The sequence below is a fragment of the Salmo salar genome, chromosome 10, assembly GCF_965601325.2.
Source record: "Salmo salar chromosome 10, fSalSal1, whole genome shotgun sequence".
NCBI lineage: Eukaryota > Metazoa > Chordata > Actinopteri > Salmoniformes > Salmonidae > Salmo > Salmo salar.
Window position 1 is genome coordinate 34,403,884 of NC_138300.1, and position 23,762 is coordinate 34,427,645.

General features: G+C 43.3%; 1 protein-coding gene across 1 annotated transcript in view; it reads right to left on the bottom strand.

Annotated features, from left to right (window-relative positions):
• Nucleotides 1–23,762, bottom strand: part of LOC106560284 (capping protein, Arp2/3 and myosin-I linker protein 3) — a 40,634-nt gene that overhangs the window by 11,236 nt on the left and 5,636 nt on the right. Inside the window, exons 3-33 of the mRNA XM_014123024.3 lie at nucleotides 23,640–23,690; nucleotides 23,482–23,541; nucleotides 23,022–23,143; nucleotides 22,797–22,891; nucleotides 21,394–21,464; nucleotides 21,197–21,270; nucleotides 20,960–21,035; nucleotides 20,786–20,874; nucleotides 20,549–20,643; nucleotides 20,369–20,455; nucleotides 19,631–19,740; nucleotides 19,428–19,505; nucleotides 19,184–19,260; nucleotides 18,548–18,652; nucleotides 18,264–18,333; nucleotides 17,821–17,902; nucleotides 17,583–17,679; nucleotides 17,223–17,277; nucleotides 15,145–15,317; nucleotides 14,447–14,515; nucleotides 13,701–13,794; nucleotides 13,364–13,462; nucleotides 13,103–13,222; nucleotides 10,642–10,755; nucleotides 10,341–10,516; nucleotides 10,085–10,172; nucleotides 9,094–9,213; nucleotides 8,898–8,964; nucleotides 6,910–7,106; nucleotides 4,119–4,198; nucleotides 1,437–1,610 (exon numbers count right to left, since the gene is read on the bottom strand). Of these exons, the coding sequence (XP_013978499.1) occupies nucleotides 1,437–1,610; nucleotides 4,119–4,198; nucleotides 6,910–7,106; nucleotides 8,898–8,964; nucleotides 9,094–9,213; nucleotides 10,085–10,172; nucleotides 10,341–10,516; nucleotides 10,642–10,755; nucleotides 13,103–13,222; nucleotides 13,364–13,462; nucleotides 13,701–13,794; nucleotides 14,447–14,515; nucleotides 15,145–15,317; nucleotides 17,223–17,277; nucleotides 17,583–17,679; nucleotides 17,821–17,902; nucleotides 18,264–18,333; nucleotides 18,548–18,652; nucleotides 19,184–19,260; nucleotides 19,428–19,505; nucleotides 19,631–19,740; nucleotides 20,369–20,455; nucleotides 20,549–20,643; nucleotides 20,786–20,874; nucleotides 20,960–21,035; nucleotides 21,197–21,270; nucleotides 21,394–21,464; nucleotides 22,797–22,891; nucleotides 23,022–23,143; nucleotides 23,482–23,541; nucleotides 23,640–23,690 (3,065 nt within the window). The remainder of the gene's footprint in view (nucleotides 1–1,436; nucleotides 1,611–4,118; nucleotides 4,199–6,909; nucleotides 7,107–8,897; nucleotides 8,965–9,093; nucleotides 9,214–10,084; nucleotides 10,173–10,340; nucleotides 10,517–10,641; nucleotides 10,756–13,102; nucleotides 13,223–13,363; nucleotides 13,463–13,700; nucleotides 13,795–14,446; nucleotides 14,516–15,144; nucleotides 15,318–17,222; nucleotides 17,278–17,582; nucleotides 17,680–17,820; nucleotides 17,903–18,263; nucleotides 18,334–18,547; nucleotides 18,653–19,183; nucleotides 19,261–19,427; nucleotides 19,506–19,630; nucleotides 19,741–20,368; nucleotides 20,456–20,548; nucleotides 20,644–20,785; nucleotides 20,875–20,959; nucleotides 21,036–21,196; nucleotides 21,271–21,393; nucleotides 21,465–22,796; nucleotides 22,892–23,021; nucleotides 23,144–23,481; nucleotides 23,542–23,639; nucleotides 23,691–23,762) is intronic.

Sequence of the window (23,762 nt, forward strand, 5' to 3'; positions counted from 1 at the left end):
AAACAGTTCTATTTTTGTTTCATCAGGCCAGAGGACATTTCTCCAAAAGGTACGATCTTTGTCCCCATGTGCAGTTGCAAACCGTAGTTTGGCTTTTTTTATGGCGGTTTTAGAGCAGTGGCTTCTTCCTTGCTGCTTTCAGGTTATGTCGATATAGGACTCTTTTTACTGTGGATATAGATACTTTTGTACCCGTTTCCTCCAGCATCTTCACAAGGTCTTTTGCTGTTGTTCTGGGATTGATTTGCACTTTTTGCACCAAAGTACATTCATCTCTAGGAGACAGAACACGTCTCCTTCCTGAGCGGTATGATGGCTGTGTGGTCTCATGGTGTTTATACTTGATTACTATTGTTTGTACAGATGAACGTGGTACCTTCAGGCGTTTGGAAATTGCTCCCAAGGATGAACCAGACTTCTGGAGCTCTAGGTGGAGCTCTGAGGTCTTGGCTGATTTCTTTTGATTTTCCCATGATGTCAAGCAAAGAGGCACTGAGTTTGAAGGTAGGCCTTGAAATACATCCACAGGTACACCTCCAATTGACTCAAATGATGCCATTTAGCCTATCAGAAGCTTCTAAAGCCATGACATAATTGTCTGGAATTGTGATACAGTGAACTATACGTCAAATAATCTCTGTAAACAATTGTTGGAAAAATTACTTGTGTCATACACAAAGTATATGTCCTAACCGACTTACCAAAACTATAGTTTGTTAACAAGAAATTTGTGGAGTGGTTGAAAAACGAGTTTTAATGACTCCAACCTAAGTGTATGTAAACTTCCAACTTCAACGGTATGTGTAACAAAAATATATTAATTACACATCACGTCTTGTTACTGTTGCCGAGCCAATTAAGGTGCTGATTGTTGAACAACCAATCCATTCACAGCTCTTTGTATGTTGGCAAGGTTAGGGACACTCACACACAAAAAGTATTTTTTAACATAGTGTTTTCAACTTACATATTTGATATAGATAGTGCCTTCAGAAAGTATTCACACCCCTTGACTTTTTCCACATTTTATTGTGTTACAGCCTGAATTTAAAATATTTTTTTTGTCATTGACCTACACACAATACCTTATAATATCCAAGTGAAATTATGTTTTTCAAAATTTTCCAAGCTGTTTAAAGGCACAGTCAACTTTGTGTATGTAAACTTCTGACCCACTGGAAGTGAAATAATCTTTCTATAAACAATTGTTGGTAAAATTCCTTGTGTCATGCACAAAGTAGATGTCCTTACCAACTTGCCAAAACTATAGTTTGTTAACAAGAAACTTGTGGAGTGGTTGAAAAATGAGTTTTAATGACTCCAACCTAAGTGTATGTAAACTTCCGACTTCAACTGTATATCATACTGTGTAGATTGCAGCTGCATATATCATACTACATGGGAGAGTGTATGTATAATAATGAGGATTCACAAACCCGGTGGGTGCCATGGCGACAGTGCGACACTCTTCCCCACATCCGTCTCCGCCAGAATCTGGTCCCTGATTGGAGAGCGTTGAGTTGCGGTTCCTACGGAAACCAAAGATGGCCAGCATATTGCGTCTCTTCTTTCGTCTGAGAGAGTGGGCTTTATGGAGAGAGGATAACTGACTGATGTAGGGAAAGAGAGATGGAGAGGGTGAAGAGAGATGAGGGGAGCGAAACAGGAAAAAGAGAAAGGGTAAAGACAAAAAGCAGATACAGAATGTCTATATTTTATAAGATACATATTTCTGTTAAGTTAGTCCCAAGTCAGCACCTGTACTTTTTATTATTCTCTCTATCATCAGACCCCATACACTCTTAGAAAAAAGGTGCCATCTACAGTGAGGGAAAAAAGTATTTGGTCCCCTGCTGATTTTGTACGTTTGCCCACTGACAAAGAAATGATCAGTCTATAATTTTAATGGTAGGTTTATTTGAACAGTGAGAGACAGAATAACAACAAAAAAATCCAGAAAAACGCATGTCAAAAATGTTATAAATTAATTTGCATTTTAATGAGGGAAATAAGTATTTGACCCCTCTGCAAAACATGACTTAGTACTTGGTGGCAAAACCCTTCTTGGCAATCACAGAGGTCAGACGTTTCTTGTAGTTAGCCACCAGGTTTGCACACATCTCAGGAGGGATTTTGTCCCACTCCTCTTTGCAGATCTTCTCCAAGTCATTAAGGTTTCGAGGCTGACGTTTGGCAACTCGACCCTTCAGCTCCCTCCACAGATTTTCTATGGGATTAAGGTCTGGAGACTGGCTAGGCCACTCCAGGACCTTAATGTGCTTCTTCTTGAGCCACTCCTTTGTTGCCTTGGCCGTGTGTTTTGGGTCATTGTCATGCTGGAATACCCATCCACGACCCATTTTCAATGCCCTGGCTGAGGGAAGGAGGTTCTCACCCAAGATTTGACGGTACATGGCCCCGTCCATCGTCCCTTTGATGCGGTGAAGTTGTCCTGTCCCCTTAGCAGAAAAACACCCCCAAAGCATAATGTTTCCACCTCCATGTTTGACGGTGGGGATGGTGTTCTTGGGGTCATAGGCAGCATTCCTCCTCCTCCAAACACGGCGAGTTGAGTTGATGCCAAAGAGCTCCATTTTGGTCTCATCTGACCACAACAATTTCACCCAGTTGTTCTCTGAATCATTCAGATGTTCATTGGCAAACTTCAGACGGGCATGAATATGTGCTTTCTTGAGCAGGGGGACCTTGCGGGCGCTGCAGGATTTCAGTCCTTCGCGGCGTAGTGTGTTACCAATTGTTTTCTTGGTGACTATGGTCCCAGCTGCCTTGAGATCATTGACAAGATCCTCCCGTGTAGTTCTGGGCTGATTCCTCACCGTTCTCATGATCATTGCAACTCCACGAGGTGAGATCTTGCATGGAGCCCCAGGCCGAGGGAGATTGACAGTTCTTTTGTGTTTCTTCCATTTGCGAATAATCGCACCAACTGTTGTCACCTTCTCACCAAGCTGCTTGCCGATGGTCTTGTAGCCCATTCCAGCCTTGTGTAGGTCTACAATCCTGTCCCTGATATCCTTGGAGAGCTCTTTGGTCTTGGCCATGGTGGAGAGTTTGGAATCTGATTGATTGCTTCTGTGGACAGGTGTCTTTTATACAGGTAACAAGCTGAGATTAAGAGCACTCCCTTTAAGAGTGTGCTCCTAATCTCAGCTCGTTACCTGTATAAAAGACACCTGGGAGCCAGAAATCTTTCTGATTGAGAGGGGTCAAATACTTATTTCCCTCATTAAAATGCAAATGAATTTATAACATTTTTGACATGCGTTTTTCTGGATTTTTTTGTTGTTATTCTGTCTCTCACTGTTCAAATAAACCTACCATTAAAATTATAGACTGATCATTTCTTTGTCAGTGGGCAAACGTACAAAATCAGCAGGGGATCAAATACTTTTCCCCCTCACTGTAGAATCTAAAAGGATTCTTCAGCTGTCCCCATAGGATAAACTTTTGGTTCCAGGTAGAAACCTTTTGGATTCCACGTAGAGCCCTTTCAACATATGGTTCAACATGAAACCCAAAAGGGTTCTGCCTGGAACCAAAAAGGCTGATCCTATGGTGACAGCCGAAAAAGAGTGCATGTTTCTCTGGGCTGCTGCCTCACTGAAACTTAATAACACTTCCCAGCAGCAAGGGATGCTGCTAGGATACCACTCCTGGCACACAATGCTTTATCCAGAGTGCATTAATTTAGAAATATGTTTAACAGTAAATGTAATAATACTAAAAGCATAAGCTTAACAAGATGATAATGTAAATGTAAAAATGATCTGCTGTGTGGGTGTACTTTAGCATGGACCAGCATTACTCTGCCAGCCTGTGACAGGCGGAGAGGGTACTCTCTAAAACTATTACTAAAGGCAGAGCTCACCTACTGTAAAGTTCTTCTCCTTAAAGTAGTCAATCGACTGATGGAAAGTAGAGCCTATGCTAAATGACTTAGGTTGTAGTTTCTTTGGGGGATTCATGTAATTTAGATCATGCATATGGTGTGCTATTCACTCCAATTGCCTTTGGTCATATATATATATATATATGAGAGCGAAAGCGAGGGAGAGAGAGGTGTAGGAGAAAGAGAGAGAGTGAGAGGGGAGATCTACCTATCAGGGAGCACTTTCTTGGTGTATAAATCTGGGAGTCCATGATCAATAGGGGTGACAGCTCCATTTTCAGTGCAATGCTGGGGACAGAGAAAAACACCCATATTTCAGATTGACCATACAGATGGATGTAGGATCTTAATTTCACCAGTTTCTCACAGCAGACATTTTTTCTTGCAGCAACATGAAATGTGAATTATTAGGTGGATTATAATTAATGGACATTTTTGTAGGGGTTGATACATTTTATGTAAGGGAAAATCAGGTCTGAAATGTAAAAGTGGACATTAAACTTCAGAAGCCTATTTAAACATCGAAGTACTTTTTTTTTGGGGGGGGGGGGGGGTACGGTTTCATTTTTAAAATGTTCTGTTGGTAATAATACAAATGGATTATACTACATAGCTTTGGAGAGATGACTTAACCCAATTGGAGTAATTCACTTAGTATAGACAACCCTGGACACAATCCAAATCATCCTGAAAATAGAGCAGCATGCTGCCACTGTCGGGAGCTGGGAGACCCAGTATTTGAGAATATGCGGTGGGAATTAAGCATGAGTCATAAATTAAATTAAAAGTTTTGGAATTATCATTATGTTAATTACATGAATAATTGCTCTAATGCAGGTATTCCCAAACTGGGGTACATTTTGTTTAACTTTTTTTCCCCCTCATTTTCAAACAGTCCGTTTATATTATCCAACGAGGCTAAACATTTGGGAGAGTTTTTTTTCTCTCACCTGAGTAGCCTCATTTCACTGCCAAAATTAAAATTAAACCATCTAGTGTTCTGCGAAATAACAACACAATGTGATATACAGGTAGCCTAGTAAAATAATTAACATCCAATCACATTAACCGTTACTCTCTCGTGGGAATTCCACTAACGGTTCGTATGTAGCCAAACATAGCTGCTACTCATGTTGGTATCTGTACTGATGGTGCCAAAGCCATGACAGGGAGACATAGTGGAGTGGTAACGCGCATGCAAGCAGTTGCTCCCGATGCCACTTGGATACACTGCAGCATCCACCGAGAGGCTCTTGCTGCCAAGGGAACGCAAGGCCCCTGAACTCTCGTGTATTTTCTGCACTATGCAATGATATGGGCAGTGACCATGTAACGCTTTTACAAAGTACAGAAATGTGCTGGTTATCAAGGGGCAAAGATTACATTTTTTTTAAATTGAGACAAGAGCTTAAAGTTCTTTACTGACCATAATTTGCACTTGTCTGACCGCTTGCATGATGACGAGTTTCTCACATGACTGGCCTATCTGGGTGATGTTTTTTCTCACATGAATGATCTGAATCTAGGATTACAGGGACTCTCTGCAACTATACTCACTGTGTGGGACAAAATTGAGGCTATGATTAAGAAGTTGGAGCTCTTATCTGTCTGCATTAAAAAGGACAACACACAGGTCTTTCCATCATTGTATGATTTTTTTGTGTGCAAATGAACTCAAGCTTACGGACAATGTCAAATGTGATATAGCGAAGCACCTAAGTGAGTTGGGTGCACAATTACGCAGGTACTTTCCCGAAACGGATGACACAAACAATTGGACTCGTTATCCCTTTCATGCCCCGCCTCCAGTCCACTAATATCTGAACTAGAGAGCCTCATCGAAATTGCAACAAACGGTTCTGTGAAAAATTAATTTAATCAGAAGCCACTGCCAGATTTGTGGATTGGGCTGCGCTCAGAGTATCCTGCCTTGGCAAATCGAGCTGTTAAGACACTGATGCCCTTTGCAACCATGTACCTATGTGAGAGTGGATTCTCGGCCCTCAGTCGCATGAAAACTAAATACAGGCACAGACTGTGTGTGGAAAATGATTTAAGACAGACTCTCTCCAATACAACCCAACATTGCAGAGTTATGTGCATCCTTTCAAGCACACACATCTCATTAACCTGTGGTGAGTTATTCACCATTTTCAATGAACAAATAAGGTTTTATATGTACGATGGTTAAATAAAGAACCAAAATAATAATAATTTTTTATATTATTATTTGTGCCCTGGTACTATGAGAGCTCTTTGTCACTTCCCACGAGCCGGGTTGTGACAAAAACTAACACTCATTCTTATGTTTATTAAATGTATAGTGTGTGTGTGGCAGGTTTACAATGATGGCAAAAAACATAATTTGAGAGTGCTCTGACCCTGGTGCTAGAGGGGGTACGCAGCTGGAGGTTGGATGTTTGAAGGGGTACGGGACTATAAACAGTTTGGGAACCACTGCTCTAATGGAATAGAATATGAGCACACACACACACACACACACACACACACACACACACACACACACACACACACACACACACACACACACACACACACACACACCACACACACACACACACACACACAAAGTTAGAAACCTGTATCAATATTCATATCTGGTTTATTTAATAAGCATATGAATATGGCCACAAGTTATAAATTATGCATGTATCATAAGGGAATATTATCTTTTTAGTTGTCATTATCTATGCTAATAACATCGGTATTCTGTGTTATTAATATGCGTTTTTAAAGTTCACATATCTTTAACTATGTGTTGCCAAATCACTATCTCCTTAAATGTTTAATTTATTAGCTAATATATATCTACGTCTTTACGCTTCTGCACTCAAATGAAAAATCTTAGTGAATCTATAAGTTATTATAGATCCTGTATTTCCATATTCACAGGCAAGTATTACAAACATTCTGAGCAGTTCAGTAGCAACATTATATACTCCATATGGGGTGAGATGCTGAGGTCAGCTTCCTCTTACTGTGTCAGAGGGGGCATGTCCTGCTCGGTGCCTCTGTGGGGGCCTTGGCCTAACCCGCGTCACATGATGGAGAGGTGCACCTTGGGTAGGGAGCGCAGACAGCCCCTCCCAGGATGTAGAGCGAGAGAGGGCCGAGAAAGAAGAGAAAAAAGAGGACGCAGAGGGGGGTGGGGAGGAGCTGGAGTCATCACACTGGCCTGAAAGAGAGAGAGAAAAAATATGAAAAGATGATGAGATAAATGGAGAAGGAAGTGGAGAGGGGCTAGAAGTTCCCAAAGGAGTCATGTGGCGCTGTCAACAGTGCTTCAAAGACATACTGTTTAAAAACTACAACAATTAGCAACTGCACTCAAATATAGTGTATTCGGAAAAGTATTGAGACCAGTTCACTATTTCCACATTTTGTTATGTTACAGCCTTACTCTAAAATGGATTAAAAAAAAATCCTCAATCTACACCTAATACCCCATAATGACAAAGTGAAAACACGTTTTTAGAATGTTTGCAATGAATGTATTAAAAACAAAAAACTGAAAAACCTTATTTTACGTAAGAATTCAGACCCTTTGCTATGATACTCAGAATTGAGGTCAGGTGCATCCTGTTTCCATTGATCATCCTTGAGATGTTTCTACAACTTGGAGTCCACCTGTGGTAAATTCAATTGATTGGACATGATTTGGAAAGGCACACACGTGTATATAAGGTCCCACAGTTGACAGTGCATATCAGAGCAAAAACCAAACCATGAAGTTGAAGGAATTGTCTGTATAGCTCCGAGACAGGATTGTGTTGAGGCACAGATCTGGGAAAGGTAACAGAACATTTCTGCAGCATTGAAGGTCTCCAAGAACACAGTGGCCTCCATCATTCTTAAATGGAAGAAGTTTGGAACCACCAAGACTCTTCCTAGAGCTGGCCACCTGGCCAAACTGAGCAATCTGGGGGAGAAGGGCCTTGGTCAGGGAGTTGACTAAGAACCCGGTAGTCACTCTGACAGAGCTCCAGAGTTCCTCTGTGGAGATGAGGGAACCTTCCTGAAGGACAACCATCTCTGCAGCACTCCACCAATCAGGCCTTTATGGTAGTGACCAGACAGAGGCCACTCCTGAGTTAACGGCACATGACAGCCGCTTGGAGTTTTCCAAAAGGCACCTAAAAGAGTCTCAGACCTTGAGAAACATGATCCTTTGGTCTGATGAAAGCAAGATGGAACTCTTTGGCCTGAATGCCAAGCGTCATGTCTGGAGGAAACCTGGCACCATCCCTACAGTGAAGCATGGTAGTGGCAGCATCATGCTGTGGGGATGTTTTACCCCATCGGCAGGGACTGGGAGATTAGTCAGGATCGAGGGAAAGATGAACGGAGCAAAGTACGAGATCCTTGATGAAAACCTGCTCCAGAGCGCTCAGGACCTCAGACTGGGGCGAAGGTTCACCTTCCAACAGGACAAGCACACAGCCAAGACAACGCAGAAGCGGCTTCGGGGCAAGTCTCTGAATGTCCTTGAGTGGCCCAGCCAGAGCCCGGACTTGAACCCGATCGAACATCTCTGGAGAGACCTGAAAATAGCTGTGCAGAGACGTTCCCCATCCAACCTGACAGAGATAGAGAGGATCTTTTTATACATTTCAATACATTGGCCAAAATTAAAAAAAAAAACTGTTTTCACTTTGTCATTACGGGATATTGTATGTAGATTGACGGAAACCACTTTTTAAATCAATAACGTAACGTAAAACAATGTGGAATAAGTCAAGGCATCTGAATACTTTCTGAATGCACTGTATGTTGATGCAGGAATGGGCTTAGGCTGGCATGCACACCAGCCATAAATGGCTCTCTCAGAGAGAGAGAGAGGAAAGGAGAGAGGGGGAGAGGAAAGGAGAGAGGGAGAGGAAAACAGACAGTCACTAATGACCTCTAAAAGAGAGCAGGTAGGAAGTGAGAGAGAAAGAGAGCGATAGTGGTACGGAGGCATACTCACTCAGCCTGGTAGAGACAGGTCGAATACGTCTAGTTCTAGAGCTATGCTTCTTAATGGCAATTGTGTCCTAGAGAAGGCAGAGAAAGATGTAAAAGCAAAATCAAACAAACACATCCCAAACAGACAATCACAAAACACATACGCTCACACATACCACACACACCCTAAGCAGACAATCCCAACACACAATGCTCACTATACTGGTGCCCATCTCATCATCTGTGAGGTCCAGAGAGTCTCTGTGTCTGTGTGACCTCAGACCTGTTCCTCCGTCACATGTCACCTCCCAGCGCTTCACCTGGGACACCTGACACGTCTGGGACAGGGATCAGACAATACACTTCAATAAATGTATTATGAAGTTTGTTATGAATAATACTGCAACAGTCATAAATGTGTTCTGACTGATTTCATAAAGGTGTTATGAATGTTTCTATGAATGATACTGCAAAAGTGTAATAGTGTTATGAATGCCTGTATACCCCTTTCAAGTAAAGCTTTACCAATAATTGTAAGCAAAAGATGACAAGCTGATAAGGGAATTATATGTTTAAAGGTAATGATTAAAGAATCCCACCCTGAAACGTAACTAATTAGTAGTTTATGTAGCATGTATAATGAATAATTAAAGTACTAAACGTAAGTCCCATAAGGTTTAGTAGAGACCCGGGAGGAAGAGAAATGTGTGTGTATGTGTGTGCCTAAGAAAATATCGAGAACAATTAGACTGTGTTTGACCCGACCTAGCTAGAAACTCTGAGAACCTTATGATAGGACAGGGAGTACCTCTCAAGGTTCCTCTAATCTCGGGGGAATGGAACGAACAGCGCTGGGTAGTGATAAACAGTGGTGAGAACTCTGGAGAGGGATACAACTCACCTACTGTTCGTGTGTATGTATGTGTGTAGGATATCTACTGTTTGTGTGGAGGTATGTGCGTAAGTAGGGAGTGAGCATAAAATGAATGTCTTTGTATAATGGACTTCAGAACGTTCTCTGAATAAACTGTACGAACCTTTTGCAGAAGCTGAGTCTTTGCCTAATTATTATTAACCCAGTGTCTTACAAACCTTGGGGATTAGTCAAAGCTTATTGATTGTTAATTATTATCATTGGGATTGAAAATTCTCCTGACACAAGCCCATATAGATAGACAGAAACACAGACAGATGGCAGCGTGTCTATACCAGAGTCTTGTGAGTGGCGTAGAGCTCTTGCAAGATCTGATCCACGATGGTGTTGGTGAGATAGGAGACCACTGAGAGCTTCACCTCCCTGAGAGAGGGGGAGAAAGACAAAAAGTGTGGGGTGGAAAGGGAGAGGGAGGGCAGGGCAGAGAGGAGGGAGAAGAGAGTATGGTAGAATAAGTTCACAGATACCCACACTGATTCAATTGAACAAAGAAGGCTGCATTGCTTATCTCCCTCCCTCCCTCCCCCTTACTCCAGCGCTCTGTGAATGTCCTGTGCTGCTCTCTCCATCAAGGCTGTGCGGATGGCGGAGCGAGGGATGGAGATGCGCTCCGAGACAGACGAGAGCCGAGGACTTAATCTCTCTGCTGCAGAGGAGGACAGCGGGCACAACTCACGACAGAGAGACACCATGGAATCAACAATCACCTGTCAATCAAACAACCAATTAAACAAACAAATAAACAACTATGTCTATGTTTGATTGAGAAATGGTGAAGGAGTAAGTAAACAGATGATGTTGAATGAGTGACGTACAGTATTGAGCAGTATACCTGTAGTTCCTTGTCAGCTGCTTTGGTCAGTTCCCCTGCCAGTTGGTCCAGTCTCTGTCTGACTGGCCCGTCTACTGACAGCACATGAGCTAGCTCACAGAGAGAGGGGTACAGCTGAGAGAGAGAAAATAAATACATAAAAAGAGCGAGAGATAAACCAGTGAAGAACAAACACCATTGTAAATACAACCAATATTTATATGTATTTATTTTCCCTTTTGTACTGTAACTATTTGCACATCATTACAACATTGTATATAGACAATACGTCTTTTGAAATGTCTTTATCTCATGGAACTTTTGTGTAATGTTTACTGTTAATTTCTTATACTTTATTTTACTTTTGTTATTATCTATTTCACTTGCTTTGGCAATGGAAACATATGTTTCCCATACCAATAAAGCCCCTTAAATTGAAATTTAATTGAGAGAGACGGTTGGGGGGTCATATGAATTAGAGATCGAGCGATTAATCGGAATGGCCGATTAATTAGGGCCGATTTCAAGTTTTCATAACAATTGGTCATCGGTATTTTTGGACACCGATTGTGGCCGTTTTTTTTTTACACCTTTATTTAACTAGGCAAGTCAGTTAAGAACACATTCTTATTTTCAATGACGGCCTAGGAACGGGGTTAACTGCCTTGTTCAGGGGCAGAACGAACGATTTTTACCTTGTCGGCTCAGGGATTCGTTTTTGCAACCTTCCGGTTACTAGTCCAACGCTCTAACCACCTGCCTTACATTGCACTCCACGAGGAGCCTGTGTGGCAGGCTGAATACCTGTTACGCGAGGGCAGCAAGAAGCCAAGGTAAGTTGCTAGCTAGCATTAAACTTATCTTATAAAAAAATCAATCTTAACATAATCACTTGTTAACGACACATGGTTGATGATATTACTAGTTTATCTAGCGTGTCCTGCATTGCATATAATCGATGCGGTGCCTGTTAATTTCTCATCGAATGACAGACTACTTCGCCAAACGGGTGATGATTTAACAAGCGCATTCGCGATAAAAGCACTGTCGTTGCATCAATGTGTACTTACCATAAACATCAATGCCTTTCTTTAAAATAAATACACAAGTATATATTTTTAAACCTGCATATTTAGTTAATATTGCCTGCTAACATGAATTTCTTATAACTAGAGAAATTGTGTCACTTCTCTTGCATTCCGTGCAAGCAGTCAGGGTATATGCAGCAGTTTGGGCCGCCTGGCTCGTTGCGAACTGTGTGAAGTCCATTTATTCCTAACAAAGACCGTAATTAATTTGCCAGAATTGTACATAATTATGACATAACATTGAAGGTTGTACAATGTAACAGCAATATTTAGACTTAGGGATGCCACCCGTTAGATAAAATACGGAACGATTCCGTATTTCACTGAAAGAATAAACGTTTTGTTTACGAAATGATCGTTTCCGGATTTGACCATATTAATGACCAAAGGCTTGTATTTCTGTGTGTTATTATGTTATAATTAAGTCTATGATTTGATAGTTGATAGAGCAGTCTGACTGAGCGATGGTAGGCAGCAGCATGCTCGTAAGCATTCATTCAAACAGCACTTTCGTGCGTTTGCCAGCAGCTCTTCGCTGTGCTTCAAGCATTGAGCTGTTTATGACTTCAAGCCTATCAACTCCCGAGATTAGGCTGGTGTAACCGATGTGAAATGGCTAGCTAGTTAGCGGGGTGAGCGCTAATAGCGTTTCAAACGTCACTCGCTCTGAGACTTGGAGTAGTTGTTCCCTTGCTTTGCAAGGGCCGCGGCTTTTGTGGAGCGATGGGTAACGATGCTTCGAGGGTGGCTGTTGTCGATGTGTTCCTGGTTCGAGCCCAGGTAGGGCCGAGGAGAGGGACGGAAGCTATACTGTTACACTGGCAATACTAAAGTGCCTGTAAGAACACCCAATAGTCAAAGGTATATGAAATACAAATGGTATAGAGAAAAATAGTCCTATAATTCCTATAATAACTACAACCAAAAACTTCTTACCTGGGAATATTGAAGGCTCATGTTAAAAGGAACCACCAACTTTCATATGTTCTCATGTTCTGAGCAAGGAACTTAAACGTTAGCTTTTTTACATGGCACATATTTCACTTTTACTTTCTTCTCCAACACTTGGTTTTTGCATTATTTAAACCAGATTGAACATGTTTCATTATTTATTTGAGGCTAAATTGATTTTATTGATGTATTATATTAAGTTAAAATAAGTGTTCATTCAGTATTGTTGTAATTGTCATTATTACAAATAAATACAATTAAAATAACAATTGGCCAATTAATCGGTATCGGCTTTTTTTGGTCCTCCAATAATCGGTACCGGTGTTGAAAAGTCATAATCGGTCGACCTCTAATATGAATACACAAAGACATACAATTAACACTTTAAACTCACCTACACTCCAGATGTTAGAGAAATGATTCAGGCATGTACACACACTCACCGCACGGGAGTTTCTGGCCTCCTTCAGCACCTGTTTAGCAGCTTGAATCTCCTCCATCTCCCCTACTCCACGCAGCACACACACCTGCTGCTGCACACACACACTCAGACGCTCCATCACCTGGGAAACAGAGAACAGACAAGCAGGAGGAACGTCAGTAAAAGACAGAGGTTTACAATACACACATATTGCTCTCGTGATGGCTCAACTCACTCTCTCGCAATCACACACACATGAATAATATACATATGCTGCATCTACCTGTTCAGCAGTGCTGGTGACCAGGCCCTGGTGCAGCCGTAGAGCCTGTCTCTGAGAGAAGCACTGAGTCTGGTTGTTCCGCAGCAGAGCACGCTGGATCTGATGACCACAGATAAAAAACATTCACTCACACTGGCAATATGGTCATATGTGGTAATGAAGCGGTGTAATTTTAAATGGAAAAAGCAGGAAAGGGTTGGTGATGGTAGATCCCCAGCAGAGAAAAAAAGCAGGGGAGGAAAGGACAAGGCAGATGAGATGAGAGGATGGTTAACAGAGGAATGGAGGGAGGAATTGAGATGGGTGCAGATGAACTTGGGAAGCGTCAGGAGCCCACCTTGGTCAGTGCCTGCTCTGTCCTCTCGGAGGTACTACGGTACGCCTGGCTGATGTCACTGAGGGGGAGGGGCATGTACTGCAAGGTGAAGTTACTGAGACAAAAACCACCGGCAGAGTTAAAAGAAAGAGAAGGGGTTTGAATTAGGAAGGAGACCGAAAGGAAGGAAACAGAAAGAGAGCTGCAGAAAAACAGTTAGAGACCCAAGCCTTAATATCCCCAGTGGACAGAACTCCCAGAATTCCCCCACATGATGCTGGAAGATGACACTGTGATAGGATGAGCAATGCTTTGATTATTGCAGCCTGATTAAGGAGAAGTCGAAGCTCTCTGGCTGACCCTCACAAGCACGTGTTTAGTCCTGTGTGTAAAGTAAGCTCTCTGGCTGACCCTCACAAGCACGTGTTTAGTCCTGTGTGTAAAGTAAGCTCTCTGGCTGACCCTCACAAGTACGTGTTTAGTCCTGTGTGTAAAGTAAGCTAGGTTTGGTTCCTGTGTACCTGAGTTTATATATTAGCCAGCTAATTCTGAAAATACTCAGAACAACAGTGAATGTAAATTAGACAGAACTTCAGGTACCGCAATGTCTCTTGGATCCTATTTAAATCAAATGTCTTGCTTAGAAGTCTGTGTGTGTGTGTGTGTGTGTGTGTGTGTGTGTGTGTGTGTGTGTGTGTGTGTGTGTGTGTGTGTGTGTGTGTGTGTGTGAGAGAGAGAGAGACAGAGAGAGGCACAAACAATCTCACTGTTCAAGGGCTCGAGCCACATCCAGGAATCCTGTAGCTGAGGTGTTGTTACGATCCCACGTCACACTCCTGTCAGGACAGGGGAGAACCAGTGTCAAACACAACCATAACCATCCAACCAAGTCACTCCTGTCAGGACAGGGGAGAACCAGTGTCAAACACAACCATCCAACCAAGTCACTCCTGTCAGGACAGGGGAGAACCAGTGTCAAACACAACCATCCAACCAAGTCACTCCTGTCAGGACAGGGGAGAACCAGTGTCAAACACAACCATCCAACCAAGTCACTCCTGTCAGGACAGGGGAGAACCAGTGTCAAACACAACCATCCAACCAAGTCACTCCTGTCAGGACAGGGGAGAACCAGTGTCAAACACAACCATCCAACCAAGTCACTCCTGTCAGGACAGGGGAGAACCAGTGTCAAACACAACCATCCAACCAAGTCACTCCTGTCAGGACAGGGGAGAACCAGTGTCAAACACAACCATCCAACCAAGTCACTCCTGTCAGGACAGGGGAGAACCAGTGTCAAACACAACCATAACCATCCAACCAAGTCACTCCTGTCAGGACAGGGGAGAACCAGTGTCAAACACAACCATAACCATCCAACCAAGTCACTCCTGTCAGGACAGGGGAGAACCAGTATCAAACACAACCATACCTTATATCTCTTTCCCTCCCTGTCTCTTGCCTGAGTGTGGTGTTGATCTGTAGGGCTTTGCTCAGCATCTTGGCTCCAATGTCCTCCAGGCTGTTCCCACTCAGGTCCACCTTTCGCAGACAGGTGTTGCTGCCCAGAGCGTTTACCAGCACTGTGCCCCGAGAACGCAGTCGCGAGTCAGCCAGTGAGAGGGACTGGAGGGCCTGGGGAGGGATAGGGGAGAGGGGAGAGAGAGGGTGAGGATGGAGGGAGATGGGATAGGGTGGAGAGCAGGAGAGAGGTAAAGCAGAAGAAAAAGGGTAGGACAGAACAGAGGACAGAAAAATAAAGGAGAAGGAGATGACAGTGGAGAGAGATGGTTAAATACAGCTGGGAACAGGTGGCAGCAGTGCTGAGGAGGAACTGAGGAATTTAGCATTTGTAATGTGTCAGTTTTGTACACAAAGGGAATAATTCAGAGGGCACAATATGTTACAGCCCACAGTAACAGGGCCATGGAGTGATATACAAATTAATACAAATAAAAAAACTGAAATTCCTTATTTACATAAGTTTTCAGACCCTTTGCTATGAGACTCGAAGTTGAGCTCAGGTGCATCCTGTTTCCATTGATCATCCTTGAGATGTTTCTACAACTTCATTGGAGTCCACCTGTGGTAAATTCAATTGATTTAGACATGATTTGGAAAGGCACACACCTGTCTATATAAGGTCCCACAGTTGACAGTGCATGTCAGAGTAAAAACCAAGCCATGAGGTTGAAGGAATTGTCCATAGAGCTCCGAGACAGGATTACGTCACAGACACTGATCTGGGGAAGGATATCAAAAAATGTCTGCAGCATTGAAGGTCTCCAAGAACACAGTGGCCTCCATCATTCTTAAATGGAAGAAGTTTGGAACCCCCAAGACTCTTCCTAGAGCTGGCCGCCCGGCCAAACTGAGCAATCGGGGGAGAAGGGCCTTGGTCAGGGAGGTGACTAAGAACCCGGTGGTCACTCTGACAGAGCTCCAGAGTTCCTCTGTGGAGATGGGAGAACCTTCCAGAAGGACAACTATCTTTGCAGCACTCTACCAATCAGGCCTTTATGGTAGAGTGCCCAGATGGAAGCCACTCCTCAGTAAAAGGCACATGACAACCAGCTTGGAGTTTGCCAAAAGGCACCTAAAGGACTCTCAGATCATGAGCAACAAGATTCTCTGGTCTGATTAAACCAAGATTGAAATCTTTGGCCTGAATGCCAAGCGTCACGTCTGGAGGTAACCTGGCACCATCCCTGTTTTTCAGCGGCAGGGACTGGGAGACTAGTCAGGATCGAGGCAAAGATGAACGGAGCAAAGTACAGAGATCCTTGATAAAAATCTGCTCCGGAGCGCTCAGGACCTCAGACTGGGGCGAATTTTCACCTTCCAACAGGTCAACGACCCTAAGCACACAGTCAAGACAAAGCAGGAGTGGCTTCGGGACAAGTCTCTGAATGTCCTTGAGTGGCCCAGCCAGAGCCCGGACTTGAACCCAATCCAACATCTCCGAAGAGACCTGAAAATAGCTGTGACGCTCCCCATCCAACCTGACAGAGCTTGAGAGGACCTACAGAGAAAAATGGGAGAACTCAGGTGTGCTAAGCTTGTAGCGTCATACCCAAGTAGCCTCAAGGCTGTAATCGCTGCCACGGTGCTTCAACAGAGTACTGAGTAAAGGGTCTGAATACTTAAGCAAATGTGATATTTCTCCCCCCCCAAAAAAAATAAATAAAAAAATTAGAAAAATAATTCTAAAAAACAGTTTTGCTTTGTCATTATGGGGTAATGTGTGTAGATTGATGAGGATTTTTTCTTTTTTTAAATACATTTTAGACTAAGGATGTATCCTAAACAAAGGTGGAAAAAGTCAAAGGGTCTGAATACTTTCTGAAGGCAAGGTACTCGAAGGGAAACACTGTACTGTAGAAAATAAAGAGTATGTATGTATGAGAGAATACCATATACAATACAGTCTGTGTGCGTGGAGAATATCAGTATTTCACAATGAGTTTCTGTACAATCAGTGAATATTCAATTGTGTGTAATGTGTGAATGATGTGTGAATTGTGACGCATTCTCACTCACACACTCCTCTTCCTGTATGAGTTGGACCAGCTTGTGTAGGATTTCCTCCAACACCCTGTACATAGATCCATGGGGAGAGAGGCAGTTCAGGCTACACTCAGCAGGAGCTCTGGCACTAGTCATTTCCTGCTGCTATCGTAATCATCCTAGTCTGCCTGAGGAAAATCAAGCTCTGACGCAAACTGACCTCACTCACACACACACACACACACACACACACACACACACACACACACACACACACACACACACACACACCACACACACACACCACACACACACACACACACACACACACACACACACCACACACACACACACACACACACACACACACACACTGCCTCTGTAGTACTGTACCTGCCCTTGATGTTGAAGTTCTTGCCCAGATACAGGTGCTTTAGGGAGGTGTGTCTGGAGAGAGCTGGTAGAACTGAGAGAAGGTGTGCATCCAGCCCTGTAAACACAACTACATCAAACACACACCATCCCCTCATACAAAACAAGGTCAAACAGACAACCCCCTCACACAAAACTGGCTTAAGTGGTGCAGAGTATCACACTGTGCCATAGTGGTGCAGTCTGTCATTCTGCTCACCGTTGTCTGAGATGTCCAGAGTGGCGATGGAGGAGAGCCTAGGGAACAGCTCCTGGATCACAGAAGCTCCTGCAGATTTCAGCTGAGAGAGACAGACAGACAGACAGACAGACAGACAGACAGACCAGACAGACAGACAGACAGACAGACAGACAGACAGACAGACAGACAGACAGACAGACAGACAGACAGACAGACAGACAGACAGACAGACAGACAGACAGACAGACAGACAGACAGACAGACAGACAGACAGACAGTGTGAGAGGAGGAGGACATCCAAAGCACAATAACGGGAGACCTTGACATAGTTTTCATCTATAGCTACTGCTCAGTAAGTCCTTATTGGAAACATAAGCAATGAATGCCAGAGAGATAGACATGGTCAATTATATAAAGGCCAGCAGGAATTGAATGTTGTGTACAGAGTGACAGACTTGTACCTCACAGCCACTAATGTCCAGGTGTAGGTCATTCACGTGAGGGTTTGTGGTCAGGCCAATGAAGAGAGACCTAAAGAAAGAGAGAGGGAAAAATAAACATAAGGGGAAAAGGTGTTTACAACAAAAATCTTTTAGCTTCTTTCTCTTTCTGGAAATTCACACCCTTTAACGTAGTGTCATTTGTCATGGTGAACAGTGTGTGTTGTGCAGGTAGCCTGGCCCCAGTCACTCCAGTGAGATGAAGGTGTGACAGAGAGAGACCAGGGGAGAATAGGGGAACTGACCTCAGGGCCTCAGGGGGCAGCTTCATAGAGGCCAGGCTGACATGGGTGAGACTGAAGGCCGAGCTGAAAAACTGACAGAACAACGGCAGGGTCTCCTTCACTTTCCTGGGAGAGGAGCGAGGTCAGAGTGAGATGAATGAGAGAGGAGAGGAAGAAGTAGAGATGGAGTGGGTGGGAAAAGCGATAGAAGGTGAGTGGTTAGTTGTTGATAGTCAGGGTAAATAAGAACCTGGTATGAGTGGAGAGCGAATTCAGATGGAATGAGACTGAGACAATGGAGCTGGTCAAAGATGAGGGAGCAAGTGGGGTCAGATGATAAATAGCTCTGCTTCATATTCATGAGTCTTATCTATGCAGACAGCTCTAGGAGTTTAAAACCACAGACACAACTACAGAAAGGAACACAATGTTCCAGTGATTCCCACAAAGCTTATTTCTGATTTCACATTGAAGGGAACGACAGAGATAAGACAGATAAGAGTGAAAAGAAAAAGAGAGCGAAAGATCAAGCCTGAGGATTTTAAGAAAAAAAAGATCCCTCTCTAAAAATGTGCCTTCCATCTTCACACCGAGCCTCAAAGCGTTTTTCTGCCACATTACACCAAAGAAATAGTTCATCTCAAGGATGCGACTAACCTGTGGGAGAAGGTATTTTTGGAGAGATTCAAGTAGGAGAGATCGGCACAACAACCCCTCAGCAGAGCCCCAAATAGCTACGTGAGAGAAGCGAGAGTTGTGATGTGCAGTTTTAGTGGGAGAGAGAAAAAGACCGCGGTTGGGGATTATAGAGGAAGAAAAAGACAGAAGTTGCAGATAAACTCTTTAAAATGCTTAATTCTATAAGTGTGCAATCAAATTCTCAGAGACATGAGATTCTTACCGAGTCAACAGAACAGTCAGTGCCAGACAGGTCCAAATGCACCAGACAATTAGGCTGGGACAGGAACAGGCACAGATTCTAAAGAAAGAGAGAGACAAGATGGTTAACTGAGAAACTGACTCATAAGGCATCAGCAGTGCATTTACTATACTGTTGGTTTGTTTACAGAGTATGAGTAAGTGTATATGTGTGTGTTTTCTGACCGAGGCATCCTCCCCAGACAGGAACCCAGGGTTCTTGCTCAGGTCCAGGTGCAGCAAAGAGTTAGAATACTCATCACTGGAGCACAGAGCCTGAGACAGAGACACCACACCTGAGACACACAGAGAGAGGGAGGGGGAAGCCATGAGAGATGCATTCAGCTAGCTAATGCAAATGTACACAACAACAAAAAGATCCAATTTCAGAATATTTTTAGTTACGTGATTCTCATCCGTACCTGTGTGAAGTATAATTCTTAATTAAATATTCAGTATTCCAATTCGAAATATTTAAAAAGTGGGGGAGTAACACAGAGCATTCTGCCTGAAGGATGGTTACCGTGGGGACATATCATGACTCTTGAAGCTTTGTAGAGTAGACAAAACATTACGTTAACACACAGAGATGTTGGTGGGGGAATGACAGGATGTACAGAGGTTTATACCAGCTCAGCTAGAAAAGTAGCATGCATGCATGGCTTAGCGGCATGTTCAGTCAGCTATTGCTGCTTCGTCAAACCCAAACACAGTTGGAGGTGTTCATTAACTGATTCTCCAGCTGACTGTCCCTGCTTGCTGAATTACCGCCTTGTATTAACGGCAGGGGACACTGAGGTGTAGAGGAGGATGCTTATGCAACATGGAGTAGGACAGGGGGGTGGGGCCTTCTCTCCGGGTGTGGAAAGTAGAGAAATGGAGAGATTGAGCGAATGAAGGATGGAGAGGTGAAGAGGAATAAACCTTTGGAGTTGAGGGAGGTTGAGGAGAGGTTGAGGAGACGCAGTCCTTTGCTGAGGCGACACACTTGCTGGATGAGGTTAGCCACACCTACATCAGAGGAGAGATGTCACTAAAACAAACATAATGTGGAAGTCAAACTAGTGTGGAAGTCAAACAGGAAGTTAGGCATCTGCTTGGTACCTTGGTTGTCCAGTGTGTTGTGGGCCAGATTCAGAGAGTGGATGACAGAAGCAGGATTCTCTGAGAGCGCAACTGACAGTTTCTGAGGAAAGTCCCTGCAACATACACAATACACAGTACACACATTTGGACATAGACACAATGACACACATAAACACTTTTTAGTTTAAGGTTCTAACACACTTGTTATTATTTTTTTAAGTATGGGTGAGAAGTGTGAAGCAAGGGAAAACTCACGATTTGAGACCAGCATTCTCCAGAGTGATCTCTTCCAGACTGGAGGACTTACTGAGGGTGTGCAGAACCTGCTCAGTGACCTCTGACCCCTGAAATTAGAAATGACCTCATTTCATTGCGCACATAATAATTTCCATTTAAAGCACAAGGAGAGACAGACAGAAGGATACTTACTATGCGTATGTCCTTACAGTATAGTTTGGTGAACCATGTATTGTACGCCATTGAGGCCAAAATAACTGCCAAGTCCCTGTCATAAACACACAACAATTACTGCACTGAAACAGGTACATTTCACAATACCCTTAATATACATTTACCAACTGGATTTATTAAGGCTGCAGCAGCATCAACTTGATAGAGTCATGCCCTCTTTCTTTCTGTCTTTCTTTCCCTCACCCCTTCTCTCACCTGCTTTCCAGGTGGCTGAAGTCCACTAGATTAAACTCCCTGTTGTCTTGGGAGTGATAGATAGTGTCCACATCCTAGGAACAAGATTACCCATGAGTCCACTTGCTATAATATATGACCCCCTCAATTGAAAGTACAGTGTTGTATAAAACTCTCCAGTGCACTAACACACAACCCGCCCCTCCCATAGCGCTTACCCACTGCACTTCCTCCTTGCAGCTGATTCCATTATAGTCACACAGGGCAGCGTAGGTCTCCGAAAACCCTCCTGAGACAGACAGAGAGGAAGAAAAATTGTGGATGGTGAGAGAAGTGTTTAAAGAGCACTTGATTATTTCAGTGAGGGAAAGAGGGAAAAGAAAGGAGGGAAAAAGAGAGACAACAAGCAGTGCAATTACTCTACAATGTCTGTGTAAAGATATAGTTGTGAACCTAGCCATCTTAAGATGAATCTACTACCTGTGCGTTGCTCTGGATAAGAGTGTCTGCTAAATGACTAAAATGTCAACTGTAAATGTGCTATACACTGTATGTAGTGCAGTGGGTTTCTCTATCCATTTGTCTCTTAATCAAATTACTCAACAATTTCCTATGACTGTCTATCTATCATCTTTCTGAATCTGTCTCATATGCACAGGTACGTGAAGAGACCTTTCAAGGGGCATGTGCTCAAAATGCCCGCATCCCTTCATAATTCATATCTCGAAATATATAACATTTTTTGACCATAGACCTATTTATTTCTGCAACAACACACTCAGTCATCATCACACAAAAGCAAGCTAAATACAGTTCCTCATGACTGACATCTGGAAAAGAGGGTGGGCTTTCAGCTGATCATCTAGCTAGCTCGATTTATTTGACTGATTGTGATTTATCTTCAATGCGCGAATCAAATAATAAGTTCATAATCTCCTAACTCATGATATACGGCTAGCTAGCTAGTGGCTTGTGTGGATATTTTTGTATATGATGGATAGCTAGAGTCTAGACTACCTGCGTTGCTGCTGCCCTGACACACGTGCATATCCTGACTGAAGAAGGGATGAGTTCAGACAGAGGGCGTTGGTACAGTCGCTCCTGTCTATGTCTTTCTGCCTCTCTGCTGAGCGTATCAGCCAACCAGACTGAATAGTGATGATGATGTAGGCTGAATCAACTGTTAATCAAATGTTATGCTACAGTGGCAGTACTGTTGATATTTAAACAAGGTAGTTAGCCCCCCACACACACACACACACACCACACACACACACACACACACACACACACGACCGCATCTCTCAAGCCATGCATGTTTGGATACCAAGCGCGCACAATCTCCGTACAGGGCAGACTGGGAAACAGGCACAACCAGGCGCACGCGACGACTGCCGAACAACGACAAAATATTTATTCAAAAATTATAATTTTGGGGGAAATTATACCACCACCCAAAAGGGCCCTTTGGAGACTAGAAAGGCAAAGGGACATGTACTCTGCACAGGTAGAGCCCTATCTGTGCACGTGCCTGCTTATGCTGTCTGTCTGTCTGTCTGTCTGTCTGTCTGTCTGTCTGTCTGTCTTTGTATGCCTGCCTTCCTGCCTGTGAGTCTCTTACCACAGGCCCTCTGAGTTTCCATAGACGTCTCTGAGCTGGGGGAGTACTTCCTGCTTCCCTCAGAAAGTTCACTGTCTGACTGACAGATGGAAGGACTGAAAGAGAGAGAGAGAGGACAAAAGGAGGTTTAAGTTAGAAGAGACAAATTAGCTAACATTACTTATTTGTCTGGGTTTCAACACTGTCTGGTAAAGGAGTCTGTGCTGTCTAAGAATGGACACTTACGCAAACACAGAGTTGTTAAACATTCTGGACAGGGCAAAGTTAACATGGCTGACCACATGACTGAGGTGGTCACTTGACTGTAGCCACAAGGAATAAGTGGACTTGTCCGTGTCTATGACGACCTGCACAGAAACAGCATAGTTTCAATGACTGTAGAGTGATACAGGCACTATAGTGATTTTGATGGCATAATGTTGAAGTTTGAAATGGATAACTGACAGTTAACTGCAGGAAATATATGATTACAGTAGCTCTACTTACAGGAACGCAGATCCTCATATCTCCATTATGCAAAATAATGAGATGAACTGATTTAAAATAATTACTCAGATGTTGAGATGATTGACACTCCATAATAAATCTGTTTAGACAACTAATCAGTTGTAATGAAGAGGCCACAGGGACAATGCACTAACATGGCCATTCAAAACCTCAGTTCACCTGGCATTATGTTACTCACCTGATGCTCTGGGTGACTGTTCATGGCTCGGATCTCCAAGAAGTTAAATGTCACCTCTATCTGCAATGAACGCCACATTTTGCACCTATTTGTTAACATGCTGATAATTATGTGCATGGTAAGTGGTAAATACTGTACATACAGATCATGTGGGCTACCTTTGTTGGAACCTTGGCAACCAGGAGATAGAGTCTCCATGTTGTGAGAACCTGAGACAGCCAGAGAAACAGGAACAAATTAAATCCAACCTGAGCAAAGGTTCACTGCACACTCAACTCACT